This window comes from Gekko japonicus, unplaced genomic scaffold (assembly GCF_001447785.1).
Source record: "Gekko japonicus isolate JY-2015 unplaced genomic scaffold, Gekko_japonicus_V1.1 scaffold1653, whole genome shotgun sequence".
In the NCBI taxonomy this organism is placed as follows: domain Eukaryota; kingdom Metazoa; phylum Chordata; class Lepidosauria; order Squamata; family Gekkonidae; genus Gekko; species Gekko japonicus.
In genome coordinates, this window is record NW_015159761.1 from 382,653 (window position 1) to 403,265 (window position 20,613).

Consider the following 20,613-nt stretch of genomic DNA (forward strand, 5'->3'; position numbering starts at 1 on the left):
AAGTCAGGGAATTCCAATAGGTAATGTCATTAGGAAATGCCTCTCACCATGTGGTTGCCACCCACTATGATCAGCAAGGAAGGCCCTATTAAGAATTCTGTATGGGGATTTTTGGGCAAGAGGGAGGTATGTGCACAGCCATGGACCCTTAGTGAGACCTGTTTATTGATACCCCTATAAAAGGAAGCAACTAGTAAATGACTAATTCCAGCATCACATCAGAGGATTGCCACAAAAAGTGAATTTTGAGCTCAAAATGTTATGTTGGGAGTGCCCTTGCGTAAACTGAGTTTAAAATCTGTGCTGCCTTATACTGAGTCAGACCTTTTTCTTCTGTCAGCATGCCTCCAGAGTGTCACTATATGTGACAGTGGCAGGTCTGATTGTTTAAACCAGGCTCTGTTTCAGTCACCTACAATACATATGAATGGATGAATCTGCCTTATAGATAGATGTAGATATTCTATTTTGAGCCTGTCTATCCTCCAAGGGGTCCATGGTTCTCTTCTATTTTATCCTCAAAACAAAGCTATCAGGCTCAGGGAGTGACCGGATCAAGGCAACCAGTGAACTTCATGGCAGAGTGGGGATTTAAATCCTGCATTCTTCAGGTCTAACCCAAAACTCTAACCATTGCACCATACGTGCTGGGATCCTATGCAGCACAAACAGAGCTGTGCTGCCTAAACACCAACTTTCCTGTCTCCCTCTGCAGCCTTTTATGCCCCCCAAAATTGTGCCCCTGTGCATCAGTGGAACCCCAAGAACATTTTGGGGATTGAGGTGGAGGACTGTCATGGGGGCGGGGGAATCAGTAACAATCATCCACCCCCTCTTCTGCTAGCAGAAGCACCTGCCACAAGTATAATGAGAGATGAGGATCCAAGAAACGGGTTCCAAAGTCAGGCCATTGCTTTGTCTAGCTCAGTGTTGTCTACTCCAATTGTCAGCAGAGCTCCAGGATCTCGGGCTGAGACCACTGGATGAATTCCTTTAACTCAAGATGCCAGGGATTGAAGCAAGGAATGTCATAGATAAAACACATGCTCTGCTACAGAGGTACAGCTCCTTCCAGAGAGGTGGAAGCATCCAACCTTAAGAACAAAAGGGGCATACTGGAGTGAGGAGGCTGCTAGATCCTGCCCTAGTTTCCAGAGAACTTTCCTGCTGGAGGGTCTCCTAAGACTACTTTCCCCTCAGTTGGGCTTCAGTACCAGAAATGTACCTGGCTGGGAGAAGACCTTGGGAGAGAAGTTGCAATAGGGTTGTCAGGTCCTACCTGGCTTCTAGTGGGGGGCTCCTGGGTCCATTTGAGCCCAATTTTACCATAGAGTTTTGCCCAAAAACTAGAGTGTTGCCCCCAGTGTCAGCAACATGATGACGTCACTTCCAGGTGATATCATTATGTCACGTTGGGGGCCATTTGCAGGTGGGTCGTCCCCCCCGCCGGCCAGATGGCTGGCAGCGGAAAGGCCACCCGGACCAGGTTGTAAGGGGAGGGTTTTGTGCCCCAAGGCACTCCTTTTTATTGTAAAATCTAACCTTACCCACTCACACACACCACCACCACCTGATACATGATTGTGCCAGACTGGAGCCTGGTACAGATGACAGCCCCACATGTTCACTGAACATTCAAGGAAGGAGATCAGGTGCAAGTATGATGGCCCCACCACCTGCCTCCACACGGTCACCTGGTCGACGGCAGGGTATGACTTTGCTGTGGGTACAGCCCTTCCTACTTTCTGAGTGTTGCTGATCATGGGGAGGGAGAGTTTGTGTGGCCACTTCCTCCACATGGTCGCCCTTGCTGACACATAGGTGGGAGGGGGATCAGCATTCTCATACACAGTCCCATTCAGTGAATACATGTGGCTGTTGTTTGTTCCAGCCTCTAGTTTGGTCTAAATGGGTTTAAACAACTATGGCCCTGTTTGTACGGAGGATTTGCCATGGGAGAGCGACGATTGCATGGCGGATTATCCAGGCGCAATCACACCTCAACATCTGGGAGGTGGAGCACACCCGTGGCGTACCGCTGAAAATGTACGATTAAAAACGACCTGCTCGAAGGTACTAGCAACCTGTTTGCCACAGGCTGCCTCTGGAGTCCCTCGGTGTGATCGCACCGGCCGCGGCTTTTCCCTCCGGCCCCTCATTGATGAGCAGGTGTGGAGGGAAGGAACCGTGGCATGCCGCCGATGCGTGGGATCGCATTATGGCAGCTCTAATTGCGGTGGTGCAAAAAGCCCCGCCTCCCCCCCCCCCGCGTTATCCGGCCCGTGTGACCGGGGCCTATGTCTGGTTTGAGTCAGTCAAAGAAAGGTCTTTTTCCAGTTCTTCACATCATTCATTTAATGACTGACAGGAAGACAGGGAAAGGGGGAAAACAGTACCTTCCCTGTGTTTCACACTACATGTGAGTATTCCTGAGGTGCATTTTTGGTACTAAATGATTAGTGTTCTAAACTGTACTCATGGGCCTATGTACTAGGTAACCAAGCCCCGGGTACAAATTCTTTTTACTTGCAAAGGGGGAAAAAGGCTGCCTTTTTGGTCACATGATCACTGGAATCTTGTGAAGTCTAAAAAAGAAAGGAATAACAACCAGAGCTCACAAAATATACTGTTTTTCCTCAAGCTAATGCTGAACCCATTAGGACCTCACTGAATTTCTCCCCATTCAAAAGGAAATTGTCCTTAGGATAGGCAGGATTGAAGCCCTGGCTTTATAGATGCAGTGCATGCGCTCTGCCCATGAGCTATGTCCTTTGGGGAATAAATGGCTTGGTAGCAGCATAAGTTAGAAGACTTTTGGAGATAACAAACAGAACACAAGTTAACAAGGTGGTGGTGTAGTATGAGAGTTGAAAAAGGCAAATGGAAGGGCATTTTTAAAAAGCGTCTGATCTGGGACATAGGAAGGAGCATTGCCTCTCTAGTGAGCAATAGTACGATTGCATGCGCCAGGTGCAATTTTGAGAGCTTGCCAAGAAGAATGTTAACACATTGGAAAGGATTTAGAAAACAGCTGTAGGAACTGGGGAGGAGGGTTTAGAGTGCAAGTCTTTAGAGTTAAAAGAATAGCTGAGTTGTGCACTTGATGGTGGGACTTGGAGATCTATAATCAGATCTTCCTAGTGTATTTTAAAAATGTATTTCAGGGGTGCATTGCCTGAGTTAAACTGGGTACTGTCAGACACCCCCCCAACACACGCACTAGCACTACACTCCTATTACCGTTGGAAGAAAAAAATAGGTGCCTAATTTTTCCCCATCAAGGGCTATTTGGACAGGTTGCCCGACTGTCTTGAGGATTTAAGCATCTCAGCTAGGGTGGGGAAGCCACCCCTGGGAGGCCTGCCAACCTCCAGGAAGAACCTGGAGTTCTCCTGGAATTACGTCTGATCTCCAGACTACAGAGATCGGTCCCCCTGGAGAATATGGCTGCTTTGGTGAGTGAACTCTATGGCATTATACCTGCTGAGGTCTCACCTCTCTCCACCCCCCAGGGTCCACCCCCCAATCCCCCCCCAGGACCAAAGTTGGGAACCCTATCCCCCGCACTGGAGGGAAGCCACTGCCTGCTGTCCTCACTTTTCCTCTGCATACTGTGGGAAAGTGGGAGTTTGCCCAGCCTCCTCACCCAGCACCACACTGTGGGGAGGTGGGAGGCTACCGCATGCCCTCCCTGCCCCCTCCCGACACTGCAGGGAGCCAGGAGAGGGAAGGAGGAAGCAGGACCTCCCCTGTAGCTGAGGGAAGGAGCAGGCAGCCCACTGGGGCCAGAGGGCCTATCGATCACCTCAGTCTGCTTAATGGACAGACTGCCCCAGTGGGAGATCCTAGTAGGTAAATCTGTATAGGGGTGATTAAACCCTCTCTCCTCTTTTCAAACGGCCCCAGACTGATTGAGGCTGCACATGCTTGACATTTTCCTTTGAAAGGTGCGACGGAAGCTGTGACCTCCATCTCATTTACCTGACACCCCTCCATTTTAATAGGGCAAATAACGTTGACATACCTTTACAGCATTGTTGTAGGGATTATTTATATAACACATAATAAAAAAAGAGTCTTGTGGCACCTTCAAGACTAACAGATTTATTGGGGCATAATATACTTTTGTGGGCTAGAGTCTTCTTCATCAGATGCACGAACTGAATATCTCAGTGAGCTGACCGCGCGCACACCCAAGAGGAAATGGGGTCCATGAAATGCAGAGGTACAGACGGTGATATTCTACATTCTCCTGTGCTGGGGAGCTGCTGCCGCTCAGTGTAGATGATAGGCAGAGACCAGTGACCTGACTCAGTATAAGAACACCTCCAAATGTTGTAAGCATAGGATATGCTGCTTTGGGATATGGTGCTGGATGGCAGTCCAGGATCCTTTCCAATGCTAAGAGGGTGTGCGCTCCAACTGGCACCTCCTTAGCTCACTTAAATCTATCCAGAAGAACTGTCATTCCCTCATTTTCTGCTTATAGCCACTAACACCATCAAAATCATGTCAACCCCCTCCCCACCATAACCTTTTCGTTGAGAAACCAGATCAGCTTTCCCCACTTTCTAACTACCTTGCTTGTGAATGCAACCAAGTATCCATTGAAGGGGGTAACTGACCGCTGTTAAGTCCTTTCTGTATATGCATCCTGTGTTTCTTAGGCTTCTATTATTAATGACTGTATAATTATGAGGTGCAGAAGGTCAGCCACAGGGTTGTTGCCGATACAGCAGACTGTGTACAGCACAGCACCAGGCGTGCTATTTTCTCCCTTGCTTTCCGAGAAGTTAAGCAGCGCAGCTAGCAAATTCTCCTGCAGTTTTACTGCAGCAAATTGGACATCAAAGGGAATTGAAAGCGACTCTTTGTTTTTATTGGCACCCCCCCATACACACACACACACACACACACACGTACAAACCCTTCCACAGCCTGACTTCGCCAGCAAGTTTTCTGAGCCGAGAACAAAAGGAATCGCCACAGGTTACAAATAAATGAGATTCATCTCCTGCATAACAATGGCTGCATATTGCTAGCTGCCATCCTCTGGCAAAGGTGGGGGGGATGGGAGTGGGAGTGAGGGCCCCCCAAAGCTGCGCTTGGCTCTCCTGCTGCCTATGTAGCCACAGCTCAGTTGCCTAGAGAGGTGCCGCTGGCACTTTTACAAGATGCAGGTGGCACTTTTACAGGTTCCTTTCCTCCCAGTCATACCTATAAACAAGCTGCCCCAAGGTAGCTCCAGCCCCATCAGGTCACATTTTCTGACATTACTGAGCAAAATAAAATAAAATGTTGTTGCTCAGCAGGATTTTAGCTATTAAGGCTGAGAAGCTGACATAAAATAAAAAGAATAGTTTTGAATTCTTGTCTAAACCAGGGCTTCATAGACTTTATTTCAGAGCGAGCCCTCATAAGTCAAGGGGGGGAAATACATTCTGAGCTGATGGCTTCCATATTGCAGCATTTTGTTTCGTATTGGTCCGGCCCTGTTGCCCAAATGTGAGAAAGAGTTATTTTAATGAAGGTGTGAGAGCAGGGAACCAGGAAGTCAGTGACAAGCAGAAGCATCCCCCTTGGCCCAGGTGTATTATAATGTTAGTCTGCAGATGGAAAGACCCAGGTTCAAATCCCCATTCTGCCATGGAAGCTTGGTGGATGACCTTGGAACAGCCATTCTCCCTCAGCCTCACCTACCTCACAGGATGGCAGGAAGCCCTGCTTATGGTTCCAGGTGAATTCTAATTCCAGGCCCCACCTGGAGGCTGCCAACTGTGTGCCTTGAGGACAAGAAGGACTCGGCTCACCTGCCTACTGAGTCATTGGAAAGAACTGGAACAAGTGCCGTACAGCTGAGCAACAATGTGGGGTAGTGGTTAAGAGCGTCCGACTAGGATCCAGGAAACCCAAGCTTGCTGGGTAATCTTGGCCAGTCTCTTTCTCTCAGCCTGATCTGTCTTATAGGACTGTTGTTATGAGTATACAATGGAGGAAGGGAGCACAATGCTGCAAGCCACGATGGGGGCCTATTGAGGGAGAAGAAGCAGGGTATAAATCTCTTAAACGAACAAATCATTGCGGGCCAGTACATGGAGAGAGCTCATTGTTGGAAGAGCCATATTGAGTTAGACACGCTTCGTGTTCCAAAAACTCCGGCACAACTGTGAAATATGCATACTGCTAAAACTTTGCACTTCTCCTGGAAGGAGAGAGCAATCCTCCCAGTTGTGTTTGCTTGAGCTGTAACTTAGAGATTCAAGGCAAAACCAGCACAGCTCATTAACAGGGGTCCAAGGAGAGGAGAAGGCAGAAATAACGATGCCATTAAATCAAGCTTTATGAATATGTAACAACACCTTATTTTGCATTATTACGGCTGTTACTTAAAACGTGCGCTCAGCCTTTGTGCCATGGCTGCTCTCTGAGCTTTGTTCGGAGCCTCTGGTGGGGCTGACAAGGGGCTTTAAAGGACCTTTGAGAGATTAAACAGAGAAGAGTCTTTTGGAGCCGCCTCTGGGGATGTGGGAGAGGAGGAATTAATCAGAAGGGTTGAGGTTAAGCATTTTAAAGTGGGGGAGCTGCCCATTCATAATGAGGACTCCTTGCTTCAAGAGGGAAACTCAAGGATTCGTGGCTCAATCTGGGCAATTGATATGTACACAGAGCAAGGAAATGGGCCTGAATGGTTCGCACCAATTGCTGGTGGGGGTGGAAAGGACACACTGTGAAGTTCTAATCTTTCCTTGCTGGAGGATGGAGTAATGGGAAGTAATCCTGCAAGGAAACAACTTTTTGACACCATGAGCCTGCTTTGGGAAATGAAGTCGTGTGTGGGAATTTGGGGCTACATCCATGTTTCAGCAGTGTTCCAGAGGACCATTCTCATCATGGTGATTATGAACAGACTAACTGGTGTGATCAGAGGAGATTCCAGTGTGATTAGAGTGTCTGACTAGGACCTGAGAACCCAGGTTCAAATCCCTACTCAGGCATTGTTCACTGGGTAACCTTGGCCGGTCGCTCTCTCTCTCAGCCTAACCTACCCTGCAGAGCAGTTGTGAAAGTAAGACAGAGAAGGGAGAACCATGTACACTGTCCTGAAGGACAGAAAAACATCCAAGAGACGAATATAAACTACCGATGCAACTTTCCCATCAATTTTGGTCACTATTATATACGAAAGGTCGGGTGTGTTTGCATCTCCATTATCAAACAATGGTAGCAGTATCTTCAGCACTGCAACACTACACATTTATATTGCTCTTTCAGTAGCAGTCAGCTGCTATTGTCTACCTCTTCTTCACCTGCAGAAGAGGAGAAAAGCAGAGGCAATGCCAGAACCCCTTGCTAAAACTAGTCATAGAGAGAAGATTCTGCTTATCAGGAGGACACTCCATCTAGTGAAGAGAGACTTAGTATGAAGAGAGGGTTCACAGTGGCTTCAACCCAACTACACAAGCAAAATAACAGATGTGTATACCAGTGAACCTAAAGCTGGTCTCCCCCCCACCATCATGATTCAGGTGGGCCGCTTGTCAGAAGCATGCCCACCTAACTGCAGCCGCTGCCACCTCTGCTGGCTGGGGAAAGTTAACAGATTATCCTGTAGCCACAAAAAGTAGCAGATCATTTTCTCCCCCTTCTCCCCCACCCTGTCTCCCAAATGTGTAACAGATTAGAGAGGTCGAGAGCAAGTAGGGTTGCCAGCACTTTATCAGCAAATGCTGAGGAATTTTGAGTGGCTGGTGAAGGTGGAGTTTGGGAAATAGATGATGTCATTTCCAGGTGATGCTTGTCTAGGAATTTCCCCCAATCTCTGTGGTAAAAATCATAGAGACATGGGGAAGTTCCTAAAATGTCATTATGAAGTAGGGTTGCCAGGACTTACCAGTCTATCAGTGGGGGGCTCCTGGCTTGTTCCCGGGGTCTTCAGGGGACACTCTAGCATTCAACTAAAAACTCTACCGTAGAGTTTTGAGCCTAATGCTAGAGCATCCCCCGCGTGATGTGCCTGGCGTGATGATGTCATCTCTGGGTAACGTCATTACACCAGGCATGTTGGGTGTGATCAGGCTGTTCGGGGGTGGGGGTCATTGGGGCCCCCAAAATCAGGAAAAAAAACCCACCCCCATCGGAGGAGTTGGCAACCCCACTATGAAGGCTATTTTCTGTGCACATGAAGCATTTTGTTTGCTAGAGGAGCTGATGCTGGCAGTTCCAGACAGGTGGGTTAGTATGGGACACGTAGCTTGCCTGAAGCCCAGGAGAACTGGCAAGAACGACGGCTAATGGGATTGCCAGCCTTCAGGTGAGGTCTGGACATCTCCTGGCATCACAACTGATCTCCAGACTACAGAAATCACTTCCCCTGGAGAAAATGGCTGCTTTGGAGGGTGGACTCCATGGCATTGTATCTTGCTGCATCTGAACTATGTCCTCCTCTCCTCCTTGGCCTTTGCCAGGAACCTGCCCTTCAAAGGTCCAAATAGCCCCACCCTTTCCCTGGCCTTTCTCTGAGAGAGGGCACTGATGTGCTCCTCCACTGTACCTCCTACTGGGTTTCTGAATAGATCCTCCCCCCCCCCCAGGTGCTCTCCCTCTTGCTCTATTGGTTTTCTCAGGGTTTGGGTAGGATAGGCTGCCAGCACTCAGTCCCTGCCTCTGCTTTTACCTGGCCCTCCCAGCCTCTGGGCCTGGGCTGCTGTTGGGCTTACTTGCCTTTGTGCAGGCTGCTTTGGCCCCACCCTGGCTTCTTCTGAGGCAGTGGAGGCTGCAGTCTTTGGGCTGCTCCAGTGTTGGGCCCCAGCTGGCTCTTCCACCAGTATCTGGAGTTGTAGTGCCAGATAAGGACCCTGTGTTATGACCCGGGAAGCTGCCAAGCTTTCTGTTGGTGGGGGTGGGGCCACTGGGAACTGCATCTCCCACGGTGACAGTGGAGGGTCTGGTCCTGAGTCTGGAAGCATCTCCAGAGAAGAACATCCAGTGGTAAATCAGGGGTCAGCTGCCAGGTCCAACATGCCCTTACCTGGGGCAATTCCCAAAGCATGACCATTACCGAAAAGCACAGTCCCATCTCTAACTAGGAAAAAGGGAAGCTTTAATTCCACGAAACAACATATAGTGGGCTATTATTCTAGAAGCTCACTGAGAAAATATACGTGCACACTTTTAAATGTAACAGTGAAATGTACCTCTAATTTTAATCCACAAGTGAACTGTGCTCTCAGTAGCAAACTGCCATAACCATATTCTAACCATTTGCTTTAAATTCTAAAGCAAAACAAATATTCTTATTTACATATAGAACACTAAACTGACCTAAGTTTGAGTCCAGTGGCACCTTTAAGACCAACAAAGTTTTATTCAAAGAGTAAGCATTCATGTGCATGTACGCTTCTTCAGGTACAATGAAATGGAAATTACCAGTCCATACGTATAGGTAGAGGGGGGGTGAGCAGTAAATTAGCATACCGCATAATGAAGATGTTTAACAGATTCAAGGACCAAACAGGAATAACAAGCTTAGTTTATATAGTTACCATTTGTTTGGGTTAAATTCCTGGGGGGGGGGGAGATAGGGAAGGAAATAAATATGTCAAACTTGGAGATAGATGTATCCTTAATTGTGGAATTCTGAGAGTAATTAACTGAGACCCTGCCACTATGCCCCATCCATCTCCTCTCAAGCATGGAGGTGACCTTACAGCATCTTCTTCTTTGAAGTGGGGCGATTGGCTGTGTAGTGTTATCTCCCCTGTCCCCAGACCAGAGAATTACATTCCAATCTACCATTCCAAATTACATTATATTCTACTATTTATTACATTACATTACAATCTTCTGTTCTAATCTATTATTCCAAATAAGAAATAAAATAACGAGGATGTATGTCTCTTCTGGGGGATTGGTGAGAATACAGATGTTATGGCTGAATGAGGTTAGCATATGTAGTGAGGTAAGAAACAAATATCCCTGTTAAGTCCTAGGGATTCCATTGTTCTGAGTGTTGTAATAACTTGCAAGTTGCAACTCAGCAATTTCCCATTCTAATCTGTTCCTGAAGTTCCTTTGCAATAAAACCGCTACTTTGAGGTCATCCGTTGAATGTCCCGGAGGGTTGAAGTTTGCTCCTACAGGTTTCTCAGTCTTGTGATTCTTGGCATAGGATTTGACCTATTTGCCCCATGTAGAGAACCCAAACTTTGCTCTGCTGCTTCCAACCAACATGGATACCCAACCGAAACTAAACTGTTCATCTCAGTAACTGATCTTTATCCTTTTCTTCTTCTTCTCTTGTCTAGCTCCACCAGCCCTAAAGTTGTCTGTGAATGAGACCTTAGTGGTGAATCCTGGGGACAATGTCACCATACAGTGCTCACTGACTGGTGGGGACCCACTGCCCCAGGTGATTTGGTCCCATTCACCCAGCCCCATGCCTCACAACAGCATTGTTCAAAAGGGCAAACTCACCATCTGGGGCATCCGTGTGGAAGATTCAGGGTACTACAACTGCACAGCTATCAACAATGTGGGGAATCCAGCCAAGAAGATGGTGAACGTGCTGGTGCGATGTACGTCTTTGAGTGGACCCACTTGGGGATAAAGTCTGGATTCCCAGTGTACTTTTATTGTTTATTTTAAGTTTGGAATAAGTATAATACTAATAGCATGGGGGGAGAGGTGCTGTTGCCCACACTTGCCGTTTTACTTCTTGCTTACCACTGCTTATTCCCTTGTACCTGACCCTCAGTCTTCTTCCCCAAAATGCACACATGCCATTCCAGGCTGGATAGCCAACACATAGCTTTGACCGGGTTCCTTAAGTCATTGCTGCATCTCTTCTCCCTTTGTTGTTCTTATCCTATCTCCTGACATTCATCCATGTCAAGGCAGCTTGCTTTCACAATGCTCCTTTTTGCTAGAGGATACAAAGCATCATTACTTTATGTGTTTGCATTAACTGGCTTGGCATGTCTATCTCTTCCAGCCATGAGGAACGCGACATTCCAAATCACTCCTGACGTGATCAAAGAGAGCGAGACCATCCAGTTAGGTCAGGACCTGAAGCTCTCATGTCATGTGGATGCTGTCCCACAAGAAAAGGTTTTCTACTTCTGGTACAAGAATGGGAAGTTGGTCAAGCTCTCAGACCGACTCGTGATCATCCGGAATGACCCTGAACTCCTGCCGGTGACCAGTAGTCTGGAGATAATTGACCTCCGCTTCACTGACTATGGCACATACCTGTGCGTAGCCTCCTTCCAAGGGGCACCCATCCCTGACCTCAGTGTAGAGGTGAACATTTCTTCAGAAACAGGTGAGCCTCCCCTTCAAGACTTCTTGAACAATGAGGCAACACGTAAGCAAAACAAATGCATCCCTCTCAGCCAGTTTTTTGGAAGGAATTTCAGAAATGCAGTCTAAGTAATAAATCTCTTTATTGATCAGATTGGTACATTAGCTGGAATAATATATTAACATTTATATCTAGTCTCACATGTGCATTATAAACTGGGGCCTGAAAGGAATAATGGAAGGGAGGGGACAGACACACTGGAAATTTCCTTCTGCTCCCAACACACACACACACACACTCTCGCTCTCTCTCTCTCTCTCTCTCTCTCTCTCTCTCTCTCTCTCTCTCAAGCACTGCTCCTTGATTCTATAAGCTTTCAGGGGCTTGAGCAAATTAATTATCCCTCCCTTTTGGCTTAACTGACTCTTTACTGTTCCCAGCATTCTAGGTCTCATCAGGTTGGTATTTGGGGGGCAGAGGAACAGATCTTTTGGTTAATTTGCAATGGCATATATTTTTAGAAACCCCTGCCTTGTCTGTGGGTTGCCCAGTTTTGCTGATTTTGTGACCATAACAGAGGCTGGCCTATTTATTTATTTATTTATTTATTTATGACTTTCGATTTATATCCTGCTTTGCCTGCACAGGCAGGCTCAGGGCAGCGTACAACAGGTTAAAATACAATAAAACGCAGATACATAAGTGCAATATTATAAAATTTCATATAACAAATTATATACATAAACTGCAGTTAAGTGCAGATGGCCATTGCTGTAAGGTGGTCTGATGTAGTGTCCAAAGTTGTTCTGAATACCAGTAGCATGAGGGCCATAATAGTCCAGTTTTTAATAGTTCATTCATCATTGGCTGGACTCCTAAAACAGGATTTCCAAGTGAAGGCAGTCCTTTGGTCGCCATTCCCACAGAGAAATTCAGAGGCAGACAGTTGGCTGAACACCACCTTAAACTCTTCCTTAAGTGCTTCTAAGAACCATCTGGAGTTTGAACTGTGGGTCTTCCCCCGGACGGTCAGTGGGCTGGGCCGTGGGGCAAAGCTAGCAAGATGGAAATAGCTTTGCTTTCCTGGGCTCTCTGCTCCCATCCAGCAAGCAAGACAGCAGCTCTTCAAGATGACTGTGCACAGTGGGAGGTGCTGGAGAGATGGCTTTAATTAAAAAATCCTCCAATGCAATTTACACATTCTTCCCATGGAGAAAATTGTCTCTTGCCAGGTAAGCGTCTGCTGGCAGTGCTGAGCAGTGAGGGTGCAGCTCTGTCTTCACACCATGGAGGGGAGGATCTGATGAGATTCCACAGCCCACAGGAGACCTGTAAATTGAAAATTCATCTCCTCATTGCCTAGTGAGGTAGTAGCCAGCAGAGATGCCAGCAGCTAGGACCAGCCTAAATATCCCTCTTAAGGAAGCAATGTATTCTTTTATGCGTTTAATCATCACATTCTCCCTCGCTCCCCTTACATGCATGGGATAGTGTGAGCCATGATTGGGCAGGAAAGGTCAAAATTAGGTCAGAACCATAACCTGGTCATTAATTCATATGGTTGCCATATGTCGGAAGCGACGTGACAGCATTTAACACACACATACACACAGAAGAATAACAAGGAACCCTTCTGTATGTCAGAGCATCCCTTTTGGGGAAAGTATGCAAAGAGTGACAACTTTCTCCAAAGAACACGTAGAAGAGCAGGAGCCATCCTGTCACATCCCATCATGAGGGCTATATGGAACCTCCCTGTTCAGAGGTGGTATACTTCTGAATGCCAGTTGAAAGGGAATGACTGCAGAGGGAAGGCTTCATCCTTAATATCTTGGCCATCGGCCTTCTGGAGTGTCTGACTGGCAACTATAGGAGATACAGTCCTGGACTAGATGGACCATTGGTCTGAAACAGCAGGGCTCTTCTTAACTCAGTGAACAAAAGCAAGCTCATTTTCAGTGCACCTACATCCAGGGGAATCTGTGGATCCAATGTTTCCACTCTCAGTAATGTCAATCTGCATGGGCCAGGAGCAATCTGGTTAATATTTGCTTTTATGCCTACTGAAAATCATGAAAAGCATCACCCAGGAGGACAAGGGGTGTTGGTTAATGGGTGTAGCCTGTCACAATTTTATGGCTTTGAAATAGTCATTCTAATTTACTTGAAGGCAAAATAGTGTGGCACCAGGGTACATTTTGCTACTGGATCCACTTTCATTCTTAAAATAAGAACGCTTCTACCCTTTATGGCTTCCAAAGCACACTTGTAAACTGATGGACAGTGCTTAGAAAAAAACTCAGAAACTATAGGGAGGCTGAGTAGGACTTGCCCTGGTTGAATGAGAAAACTCCCCCCCACACACACACACAACTTGCTGAAATTGAATAAATTCTACAAAACAAGGCAATGTCCTGTACATTTGCTTTACATGCATAATTTATTCTGATCACAGAATTCACCTTCTTTTGTCTCATAATTTCTTGACCCTTGAAGAGAGTTTTGATTTTTTTTAGCACAAAATATACCCAATCCTGACTGTACAGCTTCCATCTCCAGGACTGCCTTCCCCTATTGCGGTGCACTTTGCCAACCATCTCTCCAAGGCTGCTCTTTCAAGGTAAGAGTGCAGCCCAAGAATGGTCCTCTCGTCTCCTCTTCTCCTTTTAGTGCCTCCAACCATCATGGTGCCCAAGGGCCAGTCCACCATTACTGTGCGCGAAGGCTCCAGGGCAGAGTTGCCGTGCGAAGTCCGAGGAAAGCCCAAGCCTCCCATTATCTGGTCCCGAGTAGATAAGGAAGTTCCCATGCCTTCAGGTGCAATGACAATGGAGACCAGTGATGGGAAACTGAATTTGGAGAGTGTGACTCGAGAAATGACTGGAACTTACAAATGCCAGACAGCCAGATACAACGGCTTCAACATTAGACCCCGAGAAGCCCTGGTTCAGCTCAATGTACAGTGTGAGTATAACCGTAGATTTCCATTGTGTTTGTGGCCGCAGAATTCAGCAACAGCGGGTTTGGAGACTTGTGTGTGTATTGCTAGGAATGACGTCCTCACTGAACTGAGTTGCTCTCTTGTTTCTCCTTGAGGGCTTGTGTTGACACAGTTCATAATCATGTGCAAGACATGAATACTACAGAGGCTCTGCAACTAGGAACCGCACATGTATTGCTGTATTCCAAGCCATAGTGAATCATAAAGCACTATCCTTCCTATCACTAAGGACTGAACTAACTAACTTGGCTACTACTGAAGGAAACTTCCTCACCCCTCTCTGTCATTTACCTTCTTGCTGATTGCTGATTGCAGCTGCACCAGTTACTTGTAGCAAGTAAGAATTGTCTAACATATGAACACATGAAGCGGCTTCATACTGAGTCAGACTTGGTCTGTCAGGGTCAGTACTGGCTTCTCTTATTTGCAGCAGCTCTCCAGGGTCTCAGGTGCAGCACTTTCATGCCATCTTCTATATGATCTTCTTATATGTAGATACTGGGAATTGAACTTGGGACTTTTCATGCAGAGCAGATGCTGTACCACTGACTGGCCTGCAGAACCCACCCCCAACTCCAGTAGACAGGGAAGCCTTTATAAATGGCAAGACAATCCTTTCTTTGTTTGTTCAGGCCATAACTGACTAACACAAATGGTTCACTTAAATTTATTTGGACAAAGTCTTGGCTTTGAGGACTAGTAACATTTGTTCTTATCTGCAATGGAAGTTACCCCTTCAACTCCCCCCCCTTTTATTTTTAAGTAAGAATATATACATTACAATTATCATTGGGTTTACAACAAAACAACATTAGAAAATTTACATACTCTGAAGTATCAGCAACGGAACTATATTAAAAAAAGGGTTAACAACAGGTCAGTACAAGAAACCAAACATTTAAAATATATTCTTAAATTAAGCAGGAAGTCAACATAACATTATCAGATGCAGATTCTAACACTGGGAACCAGACCAATTCAAAACCTGATGAATAAGGACCAGAATCACCCCTTCAACTGGTGTGTGTGTGTGTTACTTATTGACATGGACTTGCCCTTTTGTTTTGCTTTCAGAACTTTCACATACCCATGAAAGGGCTTCGCTAGCCAGGTGAAGTTTCTGCATCAGATAGAGGAAGCACAGGGCCTATTATGCAGTTGGGCTATCTCTGGTTATTGGACCTTTCTCACCCCTGCTCACCTCATCCTCTTATTTCTGTGAACACGATAAAGCATTTCTTCTGTTTACTTCTATAAAAACATGGATGTTTAAATCTCAGAACTGTTTTGCAGTTAAATTAGTGTACTTAAGACTTAGTTTTAGTGTCTGGCTTACTGTAGAGGCAGCAAAGCATATCATTCATATGTTCCCCTAGAAAGAGAATCCAAGTGGCATCCTAGTGTATGGCCCATAGCAATTCTGGAAGGCTCTGGTCATATCCAGTTTATGGCCCATCTGCCCATCATTGAGAGAAGCTATTTACTCTGTGTTCCATAAACATGCAATTCCTTATGACCTTGACTGACACAAGTTATTTTTGGGTCAGCCAGAAGGCAATGTGAATCCAACTATGATGTGTTATGGTTGATCCAGACCCAGCTTACATCTGACTTGGATCAGTCACAACTCTAGAGAACAGCAGAGCAGTCTGTGCGTGTGTGCACGCACACGCACATGCATCTCTGTATGCCTTTTAAGGATGGATCCTTCCCGCGCGCTCACAGTGTCACAGCTTTTTTGATAACATGTGAATAATGCTCTGCTTTCAGGTGATCAAATGCTGGTCCAGGCAGGTTTTTTTTTTTAATATCTGAGACAGGATGAAAGCAATTTGGCTCTTTTACTCTCTAGGTTTGGGATGAAGTCATTGCTTGTTATTAATGGGAGTGGTGAATCGAAGTTGTGTGGCGATAACTCTCTTTGCAAAGGTAGCATCCCATCAGGAAAATATTTCAGGACCAATTTCCTGTGGAATGCAGGTAGCATTGGGAACATGAAGATGGCAGGTGTGGGATTAAGAGGGAGAATGTTAATTTACACCACCAGGCACCATCCCTAGGCTGTCACCGAACAGCGTGCTTATAACACATGTAGCTGCACTTATTACAACCCAGACGCTCTTTCCAAATCCTCCCCCTTTCCCACTGCAGGAAGACCGAAACCTCATCTGAAAACCTGGATGTAACAAAACAGATGCCTTCAATTTTACTGTTTAAATACCCACAGCAGTAATATTACCAAGCAAATAACTAGGGGTCCATTTTCAAATGCTAGGCTTCTACTGTAATAGAATGCAAAGTGGCATATCCCTCCCCCCTTCACATTACCCCACAATATTTTCTGGATCAACAGAGAAAATATGCACCAAATGCAACACCAGCCTGGGTAAATATAATACTATTTTCCTGCAAGCCATGGCTTTCAAAATAGGACACAGCCTTCAGGTCGCCCATCTCTTTCCCCGCCCTACATCATGCACACGGATGCAAACTCTGATGTATACTAGAAATTGAAATGGGTTTGTAGAACATTCTTATGAGGGAATTTTGGCATTAGGGTGATTTATATTGGTGCATGTGTGACATAAACCACGCTTAATGTTATGGAAGGGAAAGAAGTTGTTCTAGGCAAGGCAGGAAGGAGGAGGAGGGAGTGTGCATGCCCCAAACTGGCTTCTGATTTCTAAACCATGATTTGCAGGAACCACAGAAACAAAGCTGTTAGGGATGATTCAGAGGACCATTTCTAAATTCCTTGTGGTGAAGTTAGCTGACTTGATCAGAAGTGGATGGGTTATGCAACGTGACATCTCTGATGCATCTCTAAACTTCAGCTCACCACACCCGTGTTGAAATGTTTCTCGGAACCTTTCCAGGGATGTCTGAGTGGTGCTTTGAAGATGTATTGAGACAGCACCCCTGCGCTGTTTCAGCCAGGAGGCTGGACAGTTCTTCCTTTAGGACAGTCAGTCTATAAATCTTTCCCATACCTTACGTGAGCCTCATTGTGTGGGGAGTGCAACAGCCCCCCCCCCGGGGTTACCCTCCTTCCTAAACCAGCGACCCTTTGTTTCTCCTTCTCTTGCTCCTGCAGGGTGCCAGGCACTGTAGAAGGGTGTGCGCGCGCATGTGCTCTCATTAACTGAGCTGCCGCTCTCCAGCTCGAGAAGCTCATTAGCTTTGTGACTTGCTCTAGAATTCTAATCTTGTTGGAAATGGGAATCGTGTGGTTGTTGAAGGCTCTCTGATGAGAGCGCAATTTTTTCCTTCGCTTGTACTTTCCAACTGAGAACCCAGACTGATCATGAGTGTGTGTTTAGGTATATGTTTGTATATGTGCACGCCTATGACTTGCTTTTGAACTGGTTCTCTTTGGGGAAAGTGAATTCTGGGTGATAATTTGGTTGCTTTGCTGATTTGTTCCAAAGCTAAAGTTACAAAAAAATCAATACGGCAGATCTGATTAGATGTCAGAACCTGTTTCTCTCTTTTCTCCTTTCTTCTTCTCCCCCCCCCCTTTTCATCCACCCGTACATAGTTTTGTATTGCATTGCACTAGTTCAGAAATTAACTTTGCCAGCAGTACAGCTACACTGTGATGGGCGAAGCAGGGGAAGGATAACAAACTAATAATCTCTTAGAGATGATACTCTGGATAACTTTGTCATCTGTATCTTTTGAAAACAGGAAAAACAAAACACCTTTCATGTTATTTTCAGGAATGAGCTAAAAATGAAGTGTCAAGGCTTTACCCAAAGCCAGTTCACAGATTGTTTTTTAGGTGCACACTTAAAAGTTTAACCCAATCCCGTCAGATTTTGAAAGCCAAGCAGGGCTGGCCTTGGCTAGTATTTGGCAGGGTGACCTCCAAGGAATACCAGGGTCATAGCACAGAGGCAGACAATGGCAAAACCACATCTGAAACATCTTGTGCCTTAAAAACAAATCTAGCTTGCCACCTAGTGGTGCATAATGCTAAAAGAACTAGAACTTCTGACTGCCAGACAATCTTAGGATCTCCTGGCTATTCTACACACAATGCCATACAATAATTAATGATGTCGGTGTCTATATAATGTGTGTGATGTGGTGGCACTTAACGCTATGCTGCCAAATCTTTCTGAAAGAAGGATTCACTCACGAATCACTCAGATTAACAGATCCAAGGTTTTTTTCTTGACAAAAACTAAAAAAGGACACCCGATGATATCATAGTATGCACACATCACACACACACAAACGCACACACACCCATTCCAGTTCTACAACCCTCACAGGGCCTGAACTATTGAGTTGCTCCTTGCTAGTCCAAGTAGCAATGTGAGTGCTAAAGTTAGGCCAGAGATGAAGTGAGAGCCTCCTTTGGGTGATTTTTTCAGGGGATTCTTCTGCAAATCTGCTGCAGGGTGTCCTCCACTCTGTTTTTAACCCATCATTTACCAGACTCTGAGAGGAATTACCCTCACTCTGATTTGGCTTCCTACCCATTCTCTGGTATCTTGTATGTAAAAGAGTAAAGGAGGAAAAGGGCCCTGTAATTATTTCATTTATGATACATATCTAGGGCTGCTAGCCTCCATGAGGGGCCTGGAGGTCTCCTGGAATTACAACTGTGCTCCAGACTACCAGGATTAGTTCTCCTGGAGGAAACGGCAGGACTGGAGGGTGAACTCTCTTGCATGTCACCGCTACTGAGCTCCCTCCCCTCTTCAAACTCTGCCCTCAAATCTCCAGGTACTTTCCAAGCTGTGGTTAGCAACTCTCTATATATCTGAACACAGAGACTCTGTGGGTAGGTTACAACAGATTAAAAAGTTGTATCAGTATTCAATTGTAATATAAATCCACAACAAACAATATAAAATATGGGTTTTTAAATGACAGGTAAACAACTAACTAAAAACAGAAGCCAGCATTTCCAAAGGCAAATTAAAAAAAATAGCATTAAAAATACAAATAGCCAACATCATACATAGCTTTCAAAACACAGATCTATAGCTTTGCACCTATAGCAGGTGATGTGGCTGCTGCTGTTGCTAGAACCACAAAAAAAGCAGTGATAAAAGGAAAAAAGTATGTGGGGCAGGGTTTCTCTCCTGCCTCCCAAACGAATCTCTTTTTCAAGCCAAAAGATGTCCTGAGAGGTTTTGGCTCAAATCTAATCACTAACCAAGTTCCATGGGAATAATGACAGCTAGTTCAAGGGCAGTGTCCTACTTATTTTTGGCAGGATAGTTGGCTTTAATGCCAGCTTAGTTTTACATCATGCAACCACCAATATATGAAGCTGCCATCTGGATGCAGCCTAGGCCTCTGAGTCTCTTTAACTACACCCCTGAGTCACTTCATGGGTCTAAAGGCGAGCAACAAATCCCCCAGCCTGAATCTTTACCAATCTCTCCTGAGAGGACAAGTAGAGGGCAGGTAGGCTGTCATAACCTCCCCCATGTCTCTGGATCAGAGCCTCCCTTTCTTCATTTTTTAAGCAAACCGGAAAGAGGAAACTGAGCCAGAGTTACTGTCCCCCCCCCAAACCTAAAATAAGAGGCACAACCAAAACATCTGTTGGAACTTTAAAAAGGGGATAAAGTAATTTTAATCAGATTAGCTAACTGTCTTATCTGGGGAGGCATTAGTTGTACATCTTTTGCTATGTGGGTTGGCAAACATCTGCACAGCTGCCCTGGGATTTCCCCAGGACACGTTCATAGAAGAACAGGATTCCCAGAGTCACTGGAGGCAGGCAAATGTTGTCCCCATCTTCAAAAAGGAGGATCCAGGTAACTACTGACCTGTCAGCTTGATGTCCATACCTGGAAAGATTTTAGAGCAAATCACCAGAAAGTCAGAAAGTCTGTGTACTCAGACTGGCAGTGGCTCTCCAGAGTCTCAAGCAGAGGTCTTTCAGATCACCTACTTCCTGGTCCTTTTAACTGGAGATGCTGGATTGAACCTGGGACCTTCTGCATGTCAAGCAGATGCTCTACCACTGAGCCACAGGCCCTCCCAAAGTATAGTTTCTGGATCTAATTAGACCTCACTTGGACTACTGTATTCAGTTTTGGGCACCCCAGTTTAAGAAGGTTGTTGAAAATCTGGAACATGTCCAGAGGAGGGCAAAAAATAAGGTGAGGAGTCTAGAGACCAAGGTTGAAGCTGGGTATGTTTAGCCTGGAGAGGAGACAATTGAGGGGTGATATGCTAGCCATCTTCAAGTATTTGAAAGGATGTCATATAAAGGATGGAGCCATGGCCGGCTCGCCCGCTAGGCGAACTAGGCCTTCGCCTAGAGCGCGAGCCGGTCGTTAGGGGC

The 20,613-nt window shown here is 45.9% G+C and overlaps 1 protein-coding gene across 1 annotated transcript in view; it reads left to right on the forward strand.

Annotated features, from left to right (window-relative positions):
* Positions 1-20,613, forward strand: part of MDGA1 (MAM domain containing glycosylphosphatidylinositol anchor 1) — a 174,851-nt gene that overhangs the window by 153,482 nt on the left and 756 nt on the right. The window contains exons 6-9 of the mRNA XM_015406106.1: positions 2,373-2,419; positions 10,305-10,574; positions 10,991-11,320; positions 13,970-14,263. Coding sequence (XP_015261592.1) covers positions 2,373-2,419; positions 10,305-10,574; positions 10,991-11,320; positions 13,970-14,263 — 941 coding nt within the window. The remainder of the gene's footprint in view (positions 1-2,372; positions 2,420-10,304; positions 10,575-10,990; positions 11,321-13,969; positions 14,264-20,613) is intronic.